The sequence below is a fragment of the Simochromis diagramma genome, unplaced genomic scaffold (assembly GCF_900408965.1).
Source record: "Simochromis diagramma unplaced genomic scaffold, fSimDia1.1 OVJJ01000317.1, whole genome shotgun sequence".
Taxonomy (NCBI): Eukaryota; Metazoa; Chordata; class Actinopteri; order Cichliformes; family Cichlidae; genus Simochromis; species Simochromis diagramma.
The window spans coordinates 2,688,212-2,710,638 of record NW_024386994.1 but is presented as its reverse complement, the minus strand read 5'-3'; the positions used below and the strand labels follow the sequence as shown (position 1 = coordinate 2,710,638).

The following is a 22,427-nucleotide window of genomic DNA, read 5'->3' as shown; positions in this document are numbered from 1 at the left end:
ATAAATTATAGTATTCACTGTAAACATTAAAATTATAATAGCACACATGTGCCCCTTGAATTCACAGGTGTAACTAGTTTTTCCAATGATCATAGATTTTCTAACTTGTAAGTCATTCTTTCAAATCTGTATTGTCAATGAAGTTTTTCTGAAGTATTTCACCACATTGTCTAACCCCACTAGCCGTTTGTGGCAGCTATATGCTGACATGCAGTTGTGTTTTACAGTTAAGTAACCTACAGCCTCGAGTGAAGTCAGAAACCTACAGGAGCTAACATGCAATTAAAATGTTAAAAGGCATTTTGTTAGCTATGCATAAGCCTTGAAGAAGAAAGTGGACGAGTCTTCGACGGTACTCTGACAGGAGTGTTAATTCCATGACTTTTGTTGGTCCTTTCATGTGACACGTTCTTATGTGTAATATCAGAGATTCTTAAATGGGCTGTTTTGAATTGCAGAACGATAAATGCTCGATTGTCTCTTTGCATTAACCCTTTGATTAACTGATGACCTATCTAGGTTAGGGTTTAGGGATAGGGTTTTAGCTTGGCTCCAGCTCCCTGTCACCCTGAGCTGGAGTTAATTGTGACAGATGGAATTATCTTATCAAAGAGTATGAACTAATTTGCTTTCTTGCTCCTTTTAACAAGTTTTTATTGGTCTTGATCTCATTGTACTCATCACATTAACTTTAAAGAGTCTTGGCAACATTGCTGCACTCACGTCCAGTGGGTCAAGAATTATGAGGTGATTAGCATTTGTGAATCCCCACCACCACTACCACCACCGACTTTGCTGAGACTTTGGAGGTAATAAAAGGCTCATTTCCAAGAGTTTCCAAGCAATTAGCAAAATAATGTCATTCATTTTCCACGAGTGACAGGTAATGTATGACTAACTGACTGCTTGATGTTAATTGATTGCCTTACTGACCCCAACCAAAGCAGAATAAAGGATGCCATTTAATAAAGCAGAACAAAGTGTGAAAATCAACATTTTCTATCATGCACGGGTTTCTAATACACACCAGCGTGCTCGCATTTCCATGTGTGACTGTACAGACGCCATTATGAATAATAAGCAGAATGAGACGCAGTTTTACAGGTTATTAGGCAGGCTTATCCTGGCCTGACATTTTGCTGAGTATAATTGTTTTTGATGTATTTAATTCAACCACTGTCTGCCTTCCTTTTGTTTTCTTTTGCAGCTTGCTGCCTCGTGAGCAAAGCATTCAGAAACGGAGAGGCACCATAAGGAGCACAGCTAAATCAACATAATGAAAGCAGAAAGTGGCTCCTCTGGGAAGAGTATCCAGGTGATAGGCATCTCAACGACTCTATCACGAGCTATATCATTGTTCCAGATGGATGACGTTGAGCTTAAAGCAATAGTTTCCTTGCGATGTGTAAAACACTTAAAGTTTCCAGTGTTATTAGATTAGGTGATTAGATACTTTAATGGCCCCTGTGGGGGAAACTGGCTCTAGATAAGAATTAAACAGAAAGCACTAAAGATAATACTACATGCAATTTGTAAAAACGAGCACCTGAGCGAGTGTCTCACTCATTAGGAAAGGTGTTAATATAAGGAAATAAGGGCTAAGATAAGGGGAAAGAGCTAAAAGGAGCCAAAGTTTAAATCAGTGTATTTTTTATAAAACTGGTCGTGGTGACAAGGCTATGGAGAATTAACGTCCCGCTTTACTGTTTTAATCAATTCTATAATACCTTTTAATCTCTTTCAGTTCATTACTTGTGATTAAAGTCTTGCAATTTTACGGTTTTGTTCACTCCTGTTATTCTACTTTGTTTCCACATAAAGAGTCATTTCCAGGAGCACCAGCAAATGAAAACTTTAATAAACCCACTTGTATCAACTGTCTTACACTAAGTGATACACAAGTGTAAGACCCAACGCCAGACGCATTTTCTGGAGCTGGAGAAGACCAAATTAGAGTTGATAGAAGAGGCACAACTGGACGTACTGATGTCAGTATCCATGCATCCAGTTCCAGTTGTTAATCAGTTACAGCTACTCTGGCGTTAACGAAATTAACACCAGGTGCACTAGACAGGCAACGATGAAACAATCCCCAAAACGGCTTTACAGATGGAGGCCACTGACATTCCTCCACCCCCATCACCTTTTCTGACTCTAAGTCACAGGATCAGTGTCACTACTGCTCTAATGAGGCCATATCTGGTCCTTCCATAGGTAGTCCAAATACTCCAGGATGGCACATCAATATGCGCCATTGCCAGAAGGTTTGCTATGTCTCCCAGCACAGCCTCAAGAGGATGGAGGAGATTCCAGGAAACAGATAGTTATTCTAGGAGAGCTTGACGATGCCATAGAAAGTCCAAAATCCATCAGCAGGACTGGTATCTGCTCGTTTGTGCAGGGAGAGGATGAGCAGTGGAAACACCTACAATAGGACCTCCAGCAGTCCACTGTGTGACTGTCTCTGACCAAACAATCACAAACAGACTTCATGAGGGGGGCCTGAGAACCTGACATCCTCTAGTGGTCTTTGTGCTCAATGCCCGGCTTCATTGGCATTTGTCATAGAATACCAGAATTGGCAGGTCCAGCACTGTTGCCCTGTGCTTTTCACAGATGAGAGCAGGATCAGCCTGAGCACATGTGACCACGTGAAAGGGTCTGGGGAAGCCGTGCAGAACACTGTGCTGCCTGTAACATCGTTTGGCAAGACCAGTTTGGTGATGGGTCAGTGGGGGTCTGGGGAGGCGCACCTTTGGAGGGACCTCTACAGGATAAGCAATGGCACCCTGACTTTTATTCCTAGCACATTACCCAGTCCGTATCAGTATAGAGATCCAGTGTGATTTTTCTTATTGAGTATTTTTAAAATGTTTTTTTTTTTATTTTTGAGCGATGTATATGTATACATATCTTTTTGCGTCCGTCTTGGCAAAAGTTAATTATGACTTGCAATTATAGACAGCAGCAGTAAAAAATATTGTCATTGTGAAAGCTGAATACAGATTAAGTTTACAGTTACGGCTGAATGTTTTTACTGTCGTTAGGGACATGAAAACAAGGAACCAAATGCATTATTTCTCCAGAGTAAAACATGAATGTACGGGGATACTTTTACACGGTGAGACTATATATATATATATATATATATATACACACACATAGCAGAGAAGCATTAAAAGTAAACAGCATAAAGTGGAGTTGGTTCACTCCTACATGAAGCCATTTCATTGCACTAATGTTGCCATGACACTTTCTCTTCGTGAAAGTATGAATCTCTTTGGTTCATCTTCCTGCTCGCCATCTCCTGCGTCTCTCCAGGTACATGACTAATGAGGCCAGGATTTAAAAAGTCGCAAAGCTTTTGCAGAGATTTACTGTTCTATTCCTCGTTGCTCCCTTTTCTTTCAAACATAAAGGGATTGGTTGTAGAAACCCTGCTACTTCTTACATTCTTCACAGCTGATTCTAGCTGTCCACCGGGCACTGGACAGCGAGGCTTAAAATCCAGCTCTAACTCTATCTCCATGTGAGATGCCTCGAAAAAAAAGAAGAAGCCAAGACCCTTCTCCTGGTGTTAATTAACTCCTCTGATGGCATTCATGCTGGAGGGGGTTGCTGATTACCACTTTTGCCAACATTTGCCTAGTTAGAATATTTAAAGATTCATAATGTTGAACTTATGCGTGTGGGCATCCGTTCCTCCCCTATTTCACTCTGCTGTGAATTTAGCTCCTGGCAAATATGCGTCCATCAGAGCCGTGGCACGGAAATTCTAATGGTGTTGCAGAAAAACAAGCATTCAGAAGGGGACTCATTAGAAGTGCGAAAACAGACTGATGGAGCCAGAAGATGGGAGGAATAAGCAAGGTAAGGTGAATGAGATGGATGGCCTGAGTCACAACGGCACCGAGGACGATGTTGCCATTTAAACCCCGCTCACATGCACACAGGTAATTCAGCAAGAAATGGTAATGATAAGGAGAGTGGCAACAGTCAACAGCGGGACATGCTATCTTTTCATGTGCCAACTCTTGTAAATCAGCGCAGTTCCAGCAAAAAGGGTGGAAAAAAATGAGAAAAGGAAAAATGCCAGGCAAACTAGCACCACGGCACAGTGCAGAGGATAAGAAAGAGTCAGCTTTAGGATTTAAGGCACAAACATTTAGCTTTATTAGAGTCATAGGTGATCATACTTAGTCTAGAGATCTGAGTGACAAGTTATCAGGTAGCACTAAGCTTCATTAACAAGCTGCATCCATAAACTGCAAGAAACACAGATATACATGTGACTGATTAGTAAAATAATAGAATTTCACTCACAAAAACTGAAACACAGTGAGACTGGGAATTTTAACACGAGTTTGGGGTCCATAGAGACTAAGTAAAGCGCTATACAAATACAGGCCATTCACCATTTTACCATTTGTGGGGATCAGCTAACTTTTGTTGGCTTTAATTTTTCAGCCCCAGAGTTAGAAGCCTGAGTGAGACACATCTGGAAACAAACCAGACACCGATGTGGCTGTGTCTTTGGGTGAGGATCTGGACGACCTACAGCAGGAGTAAGTGAAGAACTCCTCAGCGGGTTTGGAGGAACAATTTCACGAGAACAGGAAGACTTTTCCACAAGGAACTAGAGGAATGGGGCATGTTCTCTTGTAGGCTCTCTGGAGAAGGAGGTTCTGTGTGAACTGTGATCATTATTGCGTCTGGAGACCAATATGGTGCTCTACATGGATGTTGGGCTGGAAATACTGTAACGGAGGAATTTTAGACACAAGAGTCCATGCGTCAGGACTGTGATGCCAAGATGAATAGTGTGTGTGTGTGTGTGTGCCTTCTCGAGTGGCTGGATTGCCACTGATGACTGAATCAGATGATCTGTATCCTTGCTCAAACATGATTTGGTTTGAAAGTAATAATCATTTTGTTCATAATTACTCGTTGTATACAAAGTCGGTAGTTTTGACATTGTAATACTTTAGAAAAAAACCATTCAGCAGCGGTGCTGCTGGGAAAGTGAAGACAAAGTCATTAAAACACAGACGATAAAGTGCTCAAAGCAGCAGATTGTATTTTCACTGTGGCTCAAAGGGAAGACAGTGCTTGTCTAATGAACAGGCTACCACTTGGTTCCAGACTAAAACATATTAGTAAAAAAGGCTAAAGCACAGCAACTTTTGTGAAATCTCTTACTCTTGTTTGAAATCTCGACACATCCCATAAAACACAAAAGAAACACTAAAAAAAGGAAAATATTTCATTCCCAGCTCCATATTTTTAATTCATGGACTTACTGACATAGCTTTGCATGAATGACAGCTGAAAATAAACCTTATATAACTGATACTGGGCCTTGGTGCATACCTTACTGTAAGGTCACTCTTCTTTTAAAGCAAATATCTTCTGATTGGATTTATTATGGATATTCCCTTTGAGTGACAGATGATGCAAAAGGAGGAAAACTGTTTGAAACAGAGATTATTTGCACAACTCATTATCTAAAACATGCAGAGCATTCACCAGCAAAATACCATATATAATATGACAGCAAAGAAAAGTATAATAGGTCTCCTTTAGTTTAAGTAAAGGAATGACCTGCTGCACAAATATCATAAAGTTTAACAGTGAAATATATGAAATATATATGAAGCAAGGGTTGTTTTATAGTCCTATTCTACTTTGCAGTATATTAATATTAATGTGCTGGTACTATGCCATTACAATGCCACATATTAATACACACCAGTTAATTAGGTACTGCGAGGACTTGGTTGGACCCCCTTTGCCTTCAGAACTGCCTTAATTCTTCATGGCATGGATTTAATAACGTGCTGGAAAAACATTAAAGGTCCAAAGTGTGAAAATATCTCTCACACCATTACACAACCACCATCACGAACCGCTGACATGTGCTGTTTTTGCAGCAGAAAGACTCAACAGACCCACCAATTATTTTCCAGTCTTTTATTTTCCAAATTTGAGAAAAGTTTTCCAGTTCTCACAGGAGTGGCATTGGTGTGGTCTTCTGCTGCTGTAGCCCATCTGCAAGATTTGACATGTTGTGCATGTGGACATGCTTTTCTGCAAACCGTTGGTGTAACAAGAAGTTATATGAATTACTCTTGCTTTCCTATCAGCTTGAAACAGTCTGGCCATTCAAGGCAGTTTGGTCCAGAGAACTGCTGCTCACTGGATTTTTCCCTCATACCATCACACCACCAGCAGTTTGAACCACTGACACAAAATAGAATGGATGTTTTTATGCTGTCTGTGCCAATTTCTGACACTTCCATCTGAATGTCACAGCAGTAATCATGACTTATTAGACCAGGAAACATTTCTCCAATCTCCTATTGTCCAAATTTGATGAGCCCATGTGAACTGTAGCCTCAGTTTCCTGTTCTTAGCTGAAAGGAGTAGCACCCGGTGTGGTCCTCTGCTGGTGAAGCCCATCTCTTTGAAGATTTAATGTGTTGTGCATCACGAGTTCTGATACAATCATCGTAACAAGTGGTTACTTGAGTTACTGTTGCCTTCCTATCCATGACCATTTTCCTTTGATCATCAAGGTACTTGAGACCTGCCAATCACTGGATACTTTCTCTTTTCTGGACTATTCTCTATAAACCCCAGAGATGGCTGTGTGGGGAAATCCCAGTAGATCAGGAGTTTTTGAAATACTCAGGCCAAACCATCTTGATCGTGTCTACAGGACTAAATGCTACTGCCACATGACTAAGTCAACAAATGAAGTTCGCAGTAAATAACAGGCCACCGAGTGCACTGTGTGGGTCACGTAAGTGTTTCTAATAGTTTTTTGACAACAAAATGGGAATAAGATAGATGAGTGTATGGCAGCGAAGCCGAGACCTGTTAGCAGAATGAATCGGTGATGGTGTTGCATTTTCCTAATGAAACTCTGTTCTCCCTTAGAGCCCAGGATTATGTGATAACCAGGAGGGCTGGTGCCGAACGTGATTAAACACAACTTGATTTGACAAGAGAGTAAATGAAAGTATTCAGTTTGGATTCTATTATGCGCTCATTGCAGGGGCAGAAAACGCATTTATTCCCCACAATGAAACCAATTTTGCCTCGCTGGAACCAAGTTTCTCCAGCTAGGATATGTTTTTGGCCTAATTGCTGCCAGTGGCTAAGTCCTATCCATTTGCATCGATCTCCTTTGAAGAGAGATGCAGATGAGCTTAACGAGTGTGCTAATTATACTGGCTCAGTGTGGGGAGCCTGCTGTAACCGCATCTTTGTGTGTGGATATGAGCGTGCACGTGTGTGTGCTTATATTTCAGATTTTATGGTTGTGCATGCCTGCATGTTTTTGTATGTACAATTGTGTGGATACCTGCAGGGGACAAACAACCTGACATTAAGCACAGAGTGACTTAATATCACAGCAGCGTGAATGTGCTTTGATTGCATTGTTTCGAGCGGCATATAGTTGTCAGTTGTACGATCAACTACAGACCGAAAATGGAACTATTTTGTTTAAAACACCCACAACAACAATTATTTTCAGTGCTGATATGAAGATAGAGACAAATATCGTGCACGTTTGTGCGTGTACCTGAGGCTATTTTGATCCAGGGTATGTGCGTGTGTCACTCTGCCAGCCAGTGTAACAGCAACGACTGGTGTTGTCTCCCCTAGCAAACAATAGCCTGGACACACAGACAAAATGTCATTCGACAGGCCCGACTCTTCTCCCTCCCTCTCTCTTCTATCCTTCGCCTCTCTTTCTTTCTCTCTCCCACCATCTTTCCCCTTCGCTAAAAGCTATGTAATGACATGGATGAGCGACAGAGCTGGAGCATGAAAAGCTGTGACACCGGGGCACAATACGCACATTTGTGACTAAACATCTCAAAGACATGAAAGCACCCCAACGGATAGATAATTGGACGTGGTTGTGGCTTCTCAAAGCAAGCTGAAGACAGTGATGGGCTGTAGCCGTCAAAACACATCAAGGTTAATGGAGAATTTCAAAAATCTTTGGTTCTTTTTGAAAATCCGGAGGAAAAAGAGAGAGAGGGAGAGAACACCGCCCAACAGGCAAAGCTTTTGGCACAAGAATGAGGACAAGGACCAGCCGTGCTGTTTTTGATTTCTTCATGTGAGGCTCCATTTGTGTGAAAATGAAGTGTACATGCTTGCTGCCTATGCTGATTGAACACACCGCAAAACACATGTCTGGTTTGTTGAACAGGATTTCAGTTTTACACAGTTATTCTGACAGATAGATTATTCATGTTTTACTGGATAAAACATTTGTTTTTGCTCATGCAGTCCTGCTTCTGGCCTTTTTTCAAGCTTCCTCCCATTTGACTGTATTCTTCAGTTTTGTCCTAATATCTTATTTTTCCTGGTTTTGTCCAGAAATAAATACTTGTAATGTTTTGGAGCTTGGCTTACATCGCTATGAAACTCTGTGAATAGTACTACTACATCTTAGAAAGTAAATAGCAAGCGTTTGCAGACAGGTCAGCATCTTCTGATAGACAATGGCAATCCTTTAGTAACCAAAACAATCACAAGGAAGTTTTTCAACTTGCGCCTGCCAACAACTTCCAGTAACCATTGTACACCCAGTTGTAGAATGCACATTTGAACTTTGTGACTGATGCTTACCAGGAAGTCTGGTCATGACTAGGCTCATTGCCTGCGTGAATAGGGATGGGTATTGTTTAGGTTTTATCCGATACCGGTGCCAAACCGGTACTTTTGCTTAAAGAATGGAGAACACAAACTTTGTCCAAAAACCTCTCATGTTTAGCTGTTTTTTTTTTTTGTAAAAAGATAACAATGTTAGCCTTTTCTGCAGCTATAGGGCATATATGGTATCATTCTTGGCTGGAAGCAGTGCTTAAACAATGAAAAAAACACAAACTTTGTCCAAAAACCTCTCATCCGGCCATGTTGAGCCAATGTGGATAGCGAGCATGTAAATGGTAAAATGGCCTGTATTTGTATAGCGCTTTACACATCCAGTCGGACACTGGCGCCACCGGGCCCTCTGACTACCACCAGTAGGCAACGGGTGAAGCGTCTCGCCCAAGGACACAACGACCGAGACTGTCCAAGCCGGGGCTCGAACCGGCAACCCTCCGATTACAAGGAAAACTCCCAACTCTTGAGCCACGACCGCCCCCTATCAATGGCCCATATGGAACTTTATATTTTAATGTTTTCCCATATTACTTTTGCTTTTGCTATGAGAAAAAATCAGAGTGCAAAAGTGAGTAAATTGATAACACTTCCAACAGTGTAACAAAGCAAAGTCTTCATTTCTGAAAGCGTCACTCAGAGTGTAGCTTATATCTTGAAATAATGACGTCTTTGGGGTCTTGCTGAGGCACTTCCATCTGTCTTGTTACCTGCAAAAGAAAAACAAAGTGGAATCCTTATTTGTATGTTGATGAGACAGCCTGTTCCCACTTTGTTTGTCTTACACTTAAATTCTTTTGAGAACAAAGATGCATCACCAACAGACGTACCTAACTATACAGCTAACAAGGAAATTGGATTTACAAAACAACCCAAGGCAGTACTTTAAGTTGGAGGGAAAATGAAATTTCTGCTGTATATACACTGTTTTTTCTTTCCAAACGAGCTCCATGTAACCCCAGAAAAACTTTGTTAATATAATTCTTATTGTTATCTGTTGTTTGTGTTTTGTTTTACTTTCAAACATCGTCCAAAAGAGTAATGAGACAAACATAAGACTGTCCAGTACCAGTACATATACAGGCATATGTGCATGCTTCAGCTAGTTGGCTAAATGCTCCCATTTGGCTACCACTATAAAAAAGCAATTGTTAGACTTATGTTAGCTGGCAATTTAGCAAACTAGCCAATTAACATTTTGAAAAGATGACTTTGGTTCTGATAAAATTAGCAAGTGAGATATAGTTAGCCAGTTTAATTGATTTCAGTTTGATTCATACATTGCTACATCAACAGTCACCTGAAGGTGATATTGTAAGGTAAAAGCCTACAGTGCTAAAAAGAAAACCCCAATAATCAGACAGTCTCGTAATGGTAAATGGACGAGTTTTTATGGAGCGCTTTCCTACTCTACTTGAGCATTCAAAGCACTTTATACAAGATGCTTTCTATCTAACATTCACACTCTGACAGATGCATCGCAGAACAACTCAGGGTTCAGTATTTTGCCCAAGAATACTCTGGCATGCAGACTGGAGCAGCATCAAACCACCAGCGTTCAGATTAGTAGATGACCTGCTCTAACTCCTGATCTACAGCCGCCAAGTACTAATCAAGCCAGACCCTGTTGAGAGTGGGCACGCTCAGGGTGGTATGACTGTCAGCCACAGCACTTGGTGACAGTGGGAAGAAAGAACTGTCTTTTAACAAGCAGAGTCTGAACAAACGTATCTCAAGCAGGGACAGCTACACTATACTGCCAAATGTATTTGCTTATTTTCCTTCACATGCTTATGATGTTGAGTGACATGCCACTCTTAGTCAACAGGGTTCAAAATGATGTTGGCCCACTCTTTGCAGCTATAACAACGTCGCCTCTTCTGGGAAGGCTTTCCACAAGGTTTAGGAGTATGTTTTGGGGACTTTCTGACCATTCTTCCAGAAGCGCTTTGGTAAGATCAGACACTGGTGTTGGACAGAACGGCCTGCCGCAGTCGCCACTCTAATTCATCCCAAGTGTGTTCTATCAGGTTGAGGTCAGGACTCTGTGCATGCCAGTAAAGTTCTTCCACACCAAACTCACTCATCCATGTCTTCACGGACCTGGTGTGCAGTCATGTTGGAAGAGGAAAGGGCCATTCCCAAACTATTCCCACAAAGTTTGGAGCATGGAATTGTCCAAAATGTTTTGGAATGCTGAAGCAATAAGAGTTCTGTAGCGACTGACTCCAAAGAAGTCAGTTGCTACAAATGGTGACCAAATGGTGATCATTTGGTGACCCTGCTCTGTGATTTGGCTGGGTTGTTGTCATTTGCAGTCACGCCCACACCTGTTACACAGGTGACATCCTATAGTTCATTTGCAAACGTTTGTAGAAGTAGGCTGTATCCCAATTCAGGGTCTGCAGCCTTAAAGTACACAGCCTTAATGGTCCACATGGGCCGCGTACTCAAAGACCGCTAAGGCCGGAAGTGAGAGGCTTGTGAAATGGGACGGTCTAGCCTCCGTCGTGCTGCCCAGGTTGCCTAGCAACCATGACACTAACAGCTGGAAACGTTTCATACAGCATTGTTTGACAGGAATGAAGGAGAAAATCTTTAGCTAATGTTGTTCATGAGACTAAAGTCATCTCACTTTGGTAATGTAAATATAATATGGCCAATATTAAAGTTATAATTTCAATCATTATTAGTTATTACAGCAGTGAATGAACTCTGTTTCAAATACTGAGCTTCAGTAAAGATTCAAGCTGCATTTATTTATATTATTTATATTTCCTGTCACCTTAAATCTTCACTCAAAGACAGGTTTCTTTGACACTGTATATATAACTATGTTATATACATGAGAGACAAATATTGTTCTTTTAATATGTTGGCATTACTAAATTTGTCTCAGTGCTTACTTTAAATATCCATAAAATCATCACATTCTCTGTAAGATTAACGTCAACTATTGAACGGCGTATATTTTAAAGTAAAGGCTTTAAAACCAAGTTAGTACTAACATCGCTAATGTCACATAACTTTGTCGACATGTGGCCAACAGTAATGTTTTAATGTTCTTTGTTATTAAACACTCGCACATAAATAAGTGACATAATATTCAGTACTTACTTTTAAAGGTTTACTCTTCGGGCGCCCCTCTTCCGCTGTTTTTTTTTTTACCGGCAAAATTATCCACACCCACCGCTGCGCTATGCATTCTGGGATATGTTGGGCCATGAAGTCTACACCGCCACGTCCTTAAAATTCAGTGAAATAAAGGACGCATTTGAGGGCCGCATTTCGAGCAGCCTTTGAATTGGGACAGCCTTCGTCGTGTCGCTGTGACGTAATTGGCCTTAAAATGCGGCCTTTAAGGCTGCAGACCCTGAATTGGGATACAGCCGTAGTCTGCATGCCTAGGTGCTTGATTTTATACACCTTTGGCAATGGAAGTGATTGGAACACCTGAATTCAATGATCTGAATGTGTGAGTGAATACTTTTGGCAATATAGTCTATGCTCTGCAACCATTTGGGGGATGAGGGTAAAAAGAATATAGAAAAGCAGTGCATAGAGGCAAGGACAAAAGTATTAAACTATGGGAGAGAGTAGGAAAAAGGTAATGACAGCAGAAGTGTTCAGTTAAATTCAAAATTGGATATCACAGGGTGCCAATGAATAGAAGCCAGTATGGGAAAAATGTGATCTCTCTTTCTAGTCCTTTTCTCACTGTAACATTTTGGATCAACTGATGGCTTTTTAGGGATTTTCACCAACATAGCAACAGTAAAAGCACTCCACTCAAGGCTTCATAATGGGAATTCAAAAACCAGTGCGCTACAGCCATATTTTATAATGTCGTGTGCATGTGTAGGTTGCAAGACGGCCTCCCGGTCTCCATTCTCACTTCATTACTACATTTAAAGAAAGTAATATTCTCCTCCCCTTCCAAGAGCCGCTTGTTTTCCTGGAGGGGAGCTCGATCACAATAAGACAGGCCAGGGGCAAGCAATCTGAAGAGATCAGACGCAAACATGCACACACTTTGACTCAAACACACATTGAGGATTGGCGAGGAGCAAAGCAGTCACTGGAGAGCAGAGAAGAAGACAGGCAGGCAGGCTGAAGTGAGATGGATGTTGGCTCTTGGAGGAACCTCACAGCACACTGCTGCTGGGACTTAGAGATAATTTGCTGCTTGTCTGTGAAAACAAGATGTAAAGCCACAATTTATTGTTGTCCTTGCTATCCCATCTGCCGTGGGCCAGAATGAAAACGACCTGTGTTTGCAGGGTAAGCACAACATTCCTCTGCATACAACCCTATATGCAGGCAGCGCTAGAAATCATGCCAAAAGACAAAAAAGACGGGAAAAAGTTCACAGGCAGATGATGGTGACAGACTTAGATTAAAACCCACAGAGGACACACACAAACACACCCACACTGGGTTCAGTTCACAGTTGATGATGAATGCTTGCGACTCATAAAGCTTATTTTTAATTAGCGACATGGTCATTAAAATGTGTTAATTGTATGCATTGTGTTAATGCTGTGTCAAAGTCAGCTAAGGACGAGGCTCGACGAAAAGTGTGGTTTAGCGACTCCAGTAATGCAGTGTGACCCTGTGTAATTTCAGAATGATAATTGGACAAAGTCCCCCTGCCCGTCCGTGTGCACAGACACACACCCACACGCGCTACCTATCCACAAATTTTGGCAGATGAGAAAGTAATACAGCTCCCCCTTTTGGCAGGATCTACCAGGATCAGTGCATCTTCATCAAAGACATGGCATCAACCTTGGTCTCCAACTCCTCTGCTGGCAAGAAAATACATCAAACATTAGGAATAGCTCACTAAAGACAACTTCACCGCTTCTTCCCAAAGTTGCAGTGACAGACAAATTGAAAAGTGCCACACACTAATGTGCCCTCCGCCTCCCCGAGCCCATCATTCAGTGGAATGTGTTGTTTTGGTGATGCTGAGGAAAATGGCAAAATAAGCCACTATCTTAAAATCAATTATTCATAAAATCCTGAACAATACTAAAATTTTTATTGAATAATAAAACAGAGGTGATGACTTAAACAAATCGGGGCAAAACATAAACTGAATCTGATTCTGCATTCCACTTTAACAAGGGAGGTCGGTCAGGTCAACTTCAAGCTTCAGTTAATGCATCAATATATTACAAGCAGTATGTGATTCCCTGCACTTAAATTCACATGCAATACCTAAAGGCGCTGAAACGACTGCTCAAATGCCATGTCAGTGTCAGATCAGCTTGGTAGAGTAATGAAATTTGCCCAGTGGCTTGAAACTGTAGCACGGCAGCGGCCATTTTGGTTCAAGTCCACAAACTGATAACAGATGTGCCTGGAAGCCCAGAGCCCTGGAACGAACGCCCCCAATGCTGCTTTCAAGGACTCAGATGCTGGAATTCAGAGAAAAAATTGCTGATTAAATAAACACACATCAGCATATCAGAGACTTCACTCCGAAGTCACGTGTCATATTAGTTGGAATAACTGCAGGTTCGCACAATATATTTTCCGTTTTAGACTACTTATCATGCATGTATGTTATAGTTATTTTAGAACACAAATCTGTTTCAACACACTTTTCCGTTTACATGTAGCTGCAACACTGTGGTTACACTACATCATAATGCAATTAAAAAACATTTCTTCTCTTAATGTCTGATTGTTTGTTGTTTGCCCCATGAGCGGGAAACCCACAGTCCGTCATTTAACTACGTATGTCCGCAATCACGTAGTTGAGAAGGCTGAACGTACATAATGACAGTGAACGCAACACCGCCGTCACTTATTCCGCCCGCGTGACACCGGCAGTCGCAGTCACAGTCCAAACATGAGCGCTTCTGCTGTGGTTCGGAGGTTAGCAGCTCTGTCAGGAGCCTCGGCAGTGGGAGCTGGGGCTTACGGGGCTCACGGTACGCAACTGTCCTATTGTCTGTAGCTCTCGCTCAGCTGAACAGTCGTGAAAGGCTGTCATGTTGAGGCTTACGGCGCCAGCCTTGATATCAAAACACGCAGATTTAAAGTTTGCGTACTCACCACACGCCCGAGTAACTCTAAAGCAACAACACATACATGCTGCTAATGTTAAACATGCTAACAATTAATTCGGCTTTCAGTAAGCCGTCGAAGCTTCACGTTGTTTTTGTAAAAATAACCAGTGTCGTAATCAAGGTGACCCGCCTCCAGGGTGGAAGAAGGCTTTTTGTGGGTCAGCCACTGTCCACGGTAGGGATAGCTGAGTGTTTGGCTAACTTTTAAAATGTGATAAGAGAGTGGTTGGTCTCACCACCGTATCACAACACGAGTATTAAGGAACATGACTTGAGGGTGTGGGTTACTGATTAACCAAATAAAGTGTGGTCTGTTGTGTCTGTGATCATGATATTCATGGTGTGATAATAAGTAACAGTTGTGTTTTTCTTGTTTTAGGTTTCAAGAACAGCGATCCTGATGACTACCGAATAGTGGTATGTTCATAATACTGCTACTTATGTTTTTTTTTGAGGATTCTGTGTGCCTAAAATCAGTTTTCATTCATTCGTGTTAGCAGAGGTCAAGGTCAGAGCATATGGATTCAAGACTGATTTAATTTGGGATGCACTAAAACGGTGGCTAAATATGGCTTCATGGTGACTTTGTCATTGATGTAGGCACGTGAAGTGACATCTGAAATACCTCTTACCGAGCTTAGGTTGTTGTGGAGGGGGCTGCTGGGGCCTGTCTTAGCTGAACAGCTATTCTAGAACCAGATAAAAATGTCTTTGGAAAGTGGAAGAAAGCTGGAGTACCTTAAAATACCCGTAAAGGTACTATACACAAAAAGTAGTCAATGGTAACAAATTCAAATAAGAAAGAAAGATGGGTTAAAAAATGCAGCATCTACTGTTGGCCAAATTTGTATTTTAAGCATCAGTGTATCTGCCCAATTGGTGCAACTCCAGTTATAGTTTAGTGGACTGTATGACTGATATTTCTTTTACTCTCAGAAATCTAAAAGATGTAAATGGCCTGTATTTTGTATAGCGCTTTACTAGTCCCTAAGGACCCCAAAGCGCTTTACACATCCAGTCATCCACCCATTCACGCACACATTCACACACTGGTGATGGCAAGCTACATTGTAGCCACAGCCACCCTGGGGCGCACTGGCAGATGTCTGTGAAACATTTTCACACTGTGCTGTTAATCTGGAGGAAACTTCTGTAATGCAAAAAGACAGGGAAACGATTTGTTTTTAATGATAAGATACTTTCCTGGCCGAACTTGGGCTGATTCATGAGAATGGTGTAAATGGTGCTTGATAGCGGCTCACTAAATATCCACTTCTACACTTGATAATAAAAGGCCTTTCCAGAAAATGTTTGATTCACTAAACTTGATGAGTGGCTGGGAAAGGCGTTTTTTCTGAAAGCTCTGTGTGTGTGTGTGTGTGTGTGTGTGCCTCTTCAGCTTTTTGAAACCGCCAACAAGTACCATTTCTACCACAGCCTGGCCTTGCTGGGTGCTGCCCACTGTGGGAAACCTGCTGTGGTAAGTACAGAAGCCTAAGACCCTCACTCTTGGCTGGATGCACTTAGCTCAATCCTTTAAAGTGGATATAGTGCCACAGTCGTATTTGCTGTTACCTGTCCATCCTCACTCAGAGATATTATGTTACAGAGACTGCTGTTTTATTACATTATAAATGATAAAAGTGACAGCATAAGTATAAATTTGTTGTGGATTGACGGTGAAAGAACACATTATCCCAACAAATGGAACCAGGAAAGAAAAAATGGTAGCCAAAGAATCTCCTCACTTAAATGTCACCACCCCATCATCTGTACTTTTAAGCATTCATGCATGTCCCTCTGCGTCTCATGTCTGATAATGTTGTTATTATGAGTTGACAATAAATGGGTAAAAACTGTGGAGTTATTAATTTGGATTAAATAAAATCTATGATCCAGCTTTGGAGTCAGTCCGATACAGTGAGCAAGAGTTTTTATTGTAATTTGAATTGAAATTGAAATTTTTATTTCAGTCAACAACAACAACAACATATTATAATTTTACATAAAAGTACTCAAACTTTATTGTTTACACCTGTTTAAGGTGTCCATCTATAAAGTTACTAAACCTGCTCACTCGAGTTGTGTTGTGTGTCAAAATGGGCATAAATATTAAGCTAATGAAATAAAATGACTCATTAATCATAAGTAATGATACTCAATAACATGCGTTATTCTGCTGATAAGATATTTTAATGTGTGTAATGTGATAGTAAGCTAATAAGCTACATTAGCTAACTGAATGATGGGCTAATAAATTATGTTAGGAAATGACGTACTGTAGTAGGCTAATAAGTTATGTTTGCTAATAATATGAATCAATAGGATAATAAGGTACTTTGTTGAATTTAATGGTAGGCTATTGAGATAAATTAGCAAACTTACAGTCAAGCTAACAAGATGTGCTGGCTAATCCGGTCGTAAAGTCTGACGTCACTAGCCGTGTCTGGGCCTAAACTCTGCTGCAGGTCCATATATCAAACGATCACTATGGCATTACTGAGAGTTTTTAAACTGTCTAAAGTCTTTCATCTTTAATAAAATGATCAGCGTTCTGCTCTACCAGGTGTAACAAATGAGTTTAACATCCAGGCATCCATGAAAACGGAATTTATGACATTTAACGGAGTTAGAAGTTAGCAGGAAGTTAGCTCGCTAGCTTCTATCTAAATACAATATAGCATGTCCTGATTGCAGGGTTTTGGATACAAATTAAGACGTACAGCTCTGTTATCACTTCCAACATAAATGAAGACAGAAAGCTAAACAGCAGTGATGTTTGTAGGGTTACTGAAGTTGGGCTAGCTGGTATATAATGATGTGCTACGTGACCGCTAGCGACACAGCTATGTTAGCATAATATAAACAAGCTAACTTTTTTTCCACTCGATAAAAGTTAACGTGAGTGTTCTCGGTGGTCAGGAACAAATGTAATCGCATGGCAGGATGCTGTAAAAGGACCAAACTTCAGCCAGGAGAACAACTGAGATAATCCATCCACAACACGAGGTTAGTCATTCATATACTGCTGCATGGGCTGGGCTGTAGTTACATCCTGAGCTTAAATAAATGATTAGCGGTAATAAAAGCTGAGGGAGGTCAACAGTGATCACTGACTGTTTTAGGAGCTTTTTGAGATTAAATAGAAGAAAATACAAAACATTAAACATGTTAACAACACAAAAGCCATATTAAACGCAGACTACTTCAGGCCCGGAAGTAGGATTCGTCAAGTCATCACTTAACGACCGGATATGTTTTATTATGATAAGAAGCATGCTAATATTATAAATTAGCTGATGTAACATAAACTATTAAATTATGTTAGCCAATAGCATATTTGTGGGATAATAGCATGCACTGGCTAACTGAATAGTGGGCTAATAATAGCATACTCTATTATACTAATAAGATAATTAGCTATATTAGCTAACAATGCAAGGCTAATAAGATGCATCAATTTTTAAGTAGGCTGATATTATTTAATTATATTATAGGATGATATTATAATATAAGTATAATTTAAGAAGGCTGACTCTAAATAATGGTTTGCTTTTAATGCTTTTAACTTTTCTTGCAAAACAAGCAAACAAAAAACTCCTTTTTGCTGGTCCCTGTGGGGTAACATCTCAAGCAAGGGCGAGTCTCAAGCAAGAGAGGTTGGAGAGTACATGGCAGCCCTACTACAATGTGTTTGCAAACTTACAGATTTAAACTGACTGAGACCAAAATGTTTCTTTTTCACAGGCTGGTAGCCTTCTGATTGCGGGCATGGGGATGTTCTGTGGCTCTTTATACCACCAGGCTCTGACAGGGGACCCCGGACTGCGCAAAGCGGCTCCCGTGGGGGGCGTAGCTATGATTGTTGGATGGCTGGCCATGATTCTCTGAACTGTGACAGCTTACATCTTCTCCAGAGAGCCACACTGTGACACTAAACTGTCAGACTGCTAATAAATGAACTGGAGAACTTGTAAGAGTTGGCTGAGGGCTAGTGCTGAGTTATAATGTCACCCATCCAACCACCGCCTGCCCTGGGTTGTGGATGTCAGCAGGAGATAAGGTCACCGCAGGATGATCACTTTTCTGCCACTGCTGTCTGTTTGTGGCTGCTGCCCTTTGACTATAATGTTAAATTTATGTGTTAATTTAACACAAAATGAATGGAATGAACTGTATCATCCAATTTGTTATGGAACATTTTAACTTTTGGTGGGAAAATCAATAATGAGCTGATTTGAGTTAAAATGCATCAATAAGACAGTGTTTGTTGTAAAAATAAAGAATCCCTTATGATAGATTAACAACGAAATCGTTTCCTAAACTCTGAAATCCTTTTTCCCACAAGGATTGTTTATTTACCTTTAAACAGTCATTTATCAGCATGAATAAATCTCAACAATGAATATTCAATCTGCTGTATACCAAAGGTCCGTGTCAAGTCTTTGCTTTTTTCCATTTCTTACAGACATCACTTTCAGATACTGATCATCTGCTGTAGATGGGTTTTTAGGTTATCTTCTTCCTCTTTTCTCCTCCACTTGTTCAGTTTTGTCTTTTTTTAAGGACACACTGCACACCATGCTGAGATTTGTCAAGTTTGCAGCTAATATCTCTTTGGGAATTCCCTTTTGGTGCAAAAATAAAGTTTTATGCCTGTCTTGTTATCCTTGAGATTTTTCATGGATTTAACTATACGAATGGGAACAAATTGTTATTTTGGAGAGAAAATCTGAGAAAAAGCAGCCACATGTCCACTTAAAAACTTAAGCAAACTTTCTGAAAGCCTGGAGAACTACTGCTCAACAAAGTCGTACAAAATTACAGCAAAGTCTGGCTCCTTGGAAGCAAAATATAAAGAAATGAGGCAAGACTGTAAGATGTGACATTACCCTCTGATTTCTGTAAACCCATTTTGAAGACTCGAGTGTTTCAGTCTTCACTGTCTTGGTATCTTGAACTCAAACAAGCTTTCAGAAGTGTTTTCATTTGACTGCATAGTCAAATATTGTTTTGTTGAAAGACGATAAGCAAGTGTTGACACAGAACTTTATGCTAGAACACTAGGTCAAAGTTTTTAGTATTACTTTTTTTTAACCTCCCAATGTTTGTGTAATAGTAAATAGCATTCAGTTGCATACTTGCATTGTGTGCTAAAAAGAACTAATGCGTGTTAATATCTGGTCTTTAAGTGATGACGTATGAACCCTGCTTCCGGGACCAAACTACTCTGTGTTTATTAAGGCTGTTGTGTTTTACATGTTTTAATGCTTTGTATCTTGTTCTATTTAATCTGAACACCCCCTAACAAAGAGCAGTGATCACTGTCGGCCTCTCGGTTTTTGGTACCACTATTCATTTTAAAGCTCAGTTTTTAAAACCTTACGGTCTAACTACAGCCCAGCCCATGCAGCAGTATATCAATGACTAACCTCTATTGTGGATGGATTATCTCAGTTGTTCTCCTGATTGAAGTTTTCTCCGTTTACAGCATCCTGGCATGCGATTGCATTTGTCCTTAACCATCGGGAAACCTCACATTAGCTTTTATCAAGTGGGAAATAGTTAGCGTTCATCCTCCTGTGTTTATATTATGCTAACCATAGCTGTGTCGCTAGCCACCATGTAGCACATCATTATATACCAGCTAGCCCAACTTCAGTAAGCCTATAAAAGTCACTGCTGTTTAGTTTCCTGTCTTCGTTTATGTTAGAAGTGATAGCAGAGCTGTACGTTTTAATTTCTTCAGAAATCCCTCAGTCAGAACATGGTATATCATCTTTAGATGGAAACTAGCGGGCTAACTCCCCGCTAACTGCTAACTCCGTTAAATTGAATACATTCTGTTTTCATGGATGCCTGGATGTTAAACTTAACTGTTACACCTGGCAGGGCAGCCACACCGATCTTTTCATTAAAGATAAAAGAATTTAGACAGTTTTTAACTCTCAGTGATGCTGCAGTAATCGTTTGACTTTGGGACCTGAAGTGGAGTTTGGACCCGGAAACGGCTAATGACGTCAGACTTCAGTTCAAAAGAGTGCTTTTTGTTTCACTGCAACATTAAAAGCTGTTGTCACACATGCTGTGACTCTGAACATTTCTAGATATTATCTAGCTATTATCTGGTAAATGAGAATCCAATGTTCAAAACCATCACATTGGACTGGCTAAAGTAGTAGCTAATAGCTAAGTGTAATAGTCTGGTGAAGTCATGTCTATCGAGTGGTCTTCTACACTATTAGACAGCACCCAGGTCTCAAACAAAAGTATTATTTTATGTATTCCAATACACAAGCACATATAGATTGTGTGCTACATGTGGACAGTACAGCAGTTGACATGTTAAAGCAGCTTTAATAGCAAATTTTATTATTGTTATCATACCTGGACAGTAGAAACTTCTGTCCTAGAGGTTTATTGTGTGCACATTCATCTGAAAGGAAAAAGGAAGCTGAGTAATGGTAGTGCTAGTTTAAAGGGCATCCTCAATGTGTTGGTTTCACTAAAGGCTAGATAAACCCACAGGATTCACAACCTATGGCAGTAGAAACGGTGTCTCTTGTGGTGAATGTATTCACAGCCCTGAGGGTTTGAGCCTCTGAGTAGCAGAACACAAAAGAGTTCTTTAGCAATGGCCTCCCGTTAGCCGGGACCATGTTCCAACCACTCGGCATTCAAATTGAAAGTGAAATCCATTGAAACACTAATTCCCCTTCCTGACTGTGGGCCCATGAATGGAGACCTTTAGAAAATAGCTGTATAAATCTCTGGGTCAATTTGCTGGGGCCGGTACATAAGCCGAGGCTGTGCTCAAAAGAGAAGGCACTATTGACTGAATGCGTTGCCAGTGAGCTCTTGATCACGAGTCATAAAACCCTCATTAGAATTAAGTAGCTGCTGAGGAGAATTCTGTTCTTCCAGGACCAAGCAATCACACAAGAAAAAGCTCTGACACCGGGTCACACATCTATGACTCACAGCTTTCAAGCATATGGGAGACACCTGACTGAAAGTTACAGGCTGTTCCGCTCTGTCGGATGCATATTTGAAGTGCTATCATCAAATTTTCAGCCACTTGTTAAATATTTAAAGCAAAACCATGTGATTTTTTTTCTTGACAAGATGTGAGCTACAAGTTCAGAACAGTTTCACACAGTAGTCTTATTTTAGGGTATTTATTTCTCTCGTCTGTAGCTGACGTTCACATGGGTGGATCCTGTTGCTGTCAGCAGCACACCTCAGTGTTAAAATCCATTAACTGGATCACAGAGTTCTGGTCTGCCAACACACATTTGATGTGTGAGCACACGAGGGGGGGGGGGGTGAAATGGAAAGTGAGATAAAGGGAGACCCTTATCTCAGAACCATAATCTCACGAGTTAATTCAGACGACGCGTCAGCTTTTCAGTGTATCTATGAGGAGTGCTTGTTGAGCACTCGGTGTACGGTGCCTTCAAAGATTATTTTTTAAAGAGAAAATGGTTTTCTAATATATTTCATTACAAATATAAAATACAGTTTGCTTAAGTGAAAGAACATCTACACTTTTTATGTATTTATTTTACCATCTACCATGGACTGAGCTACAGTTCATCGGGAAACGTTTGCAGCTAATCCAAATCCTACATTTAATTTAGGAACTTGAACCATTTTGACCAC

At 40.7% G+C, this 22,427-nt stretch overlaps 1 protein-coding gene across 1 annotated transcript; it reads left to right on the top strand.

The window, feature by feature from the left end:
- Positions 1–14,496: 14,496 nt before the first annotated feature.
- On the top strand, positions 14,497–19,432 carry tmem256 (transmembrane protein 256). The gene is made up of 4 exons (XM_040040867.1): positions 14,497–14,627; positions 15,145–15,182; positions 16,165–16,245; positions 18,513–19,432. The coding sequence occupies exons 1-4, from the start codon at positions 14,546–14,548 to the stop codon at positions 18,654–18,656; spliced, it is 345 nt and encodes a 114-aa protein (XP_039896801.1). The 5' UTR covers positions 14,497–14,545; the 3' UTR covers positions 18,657–19,432.
- The last annotated feature ends 2,995 nt before the right edge of the window (positions 19,433–22,427 follow it).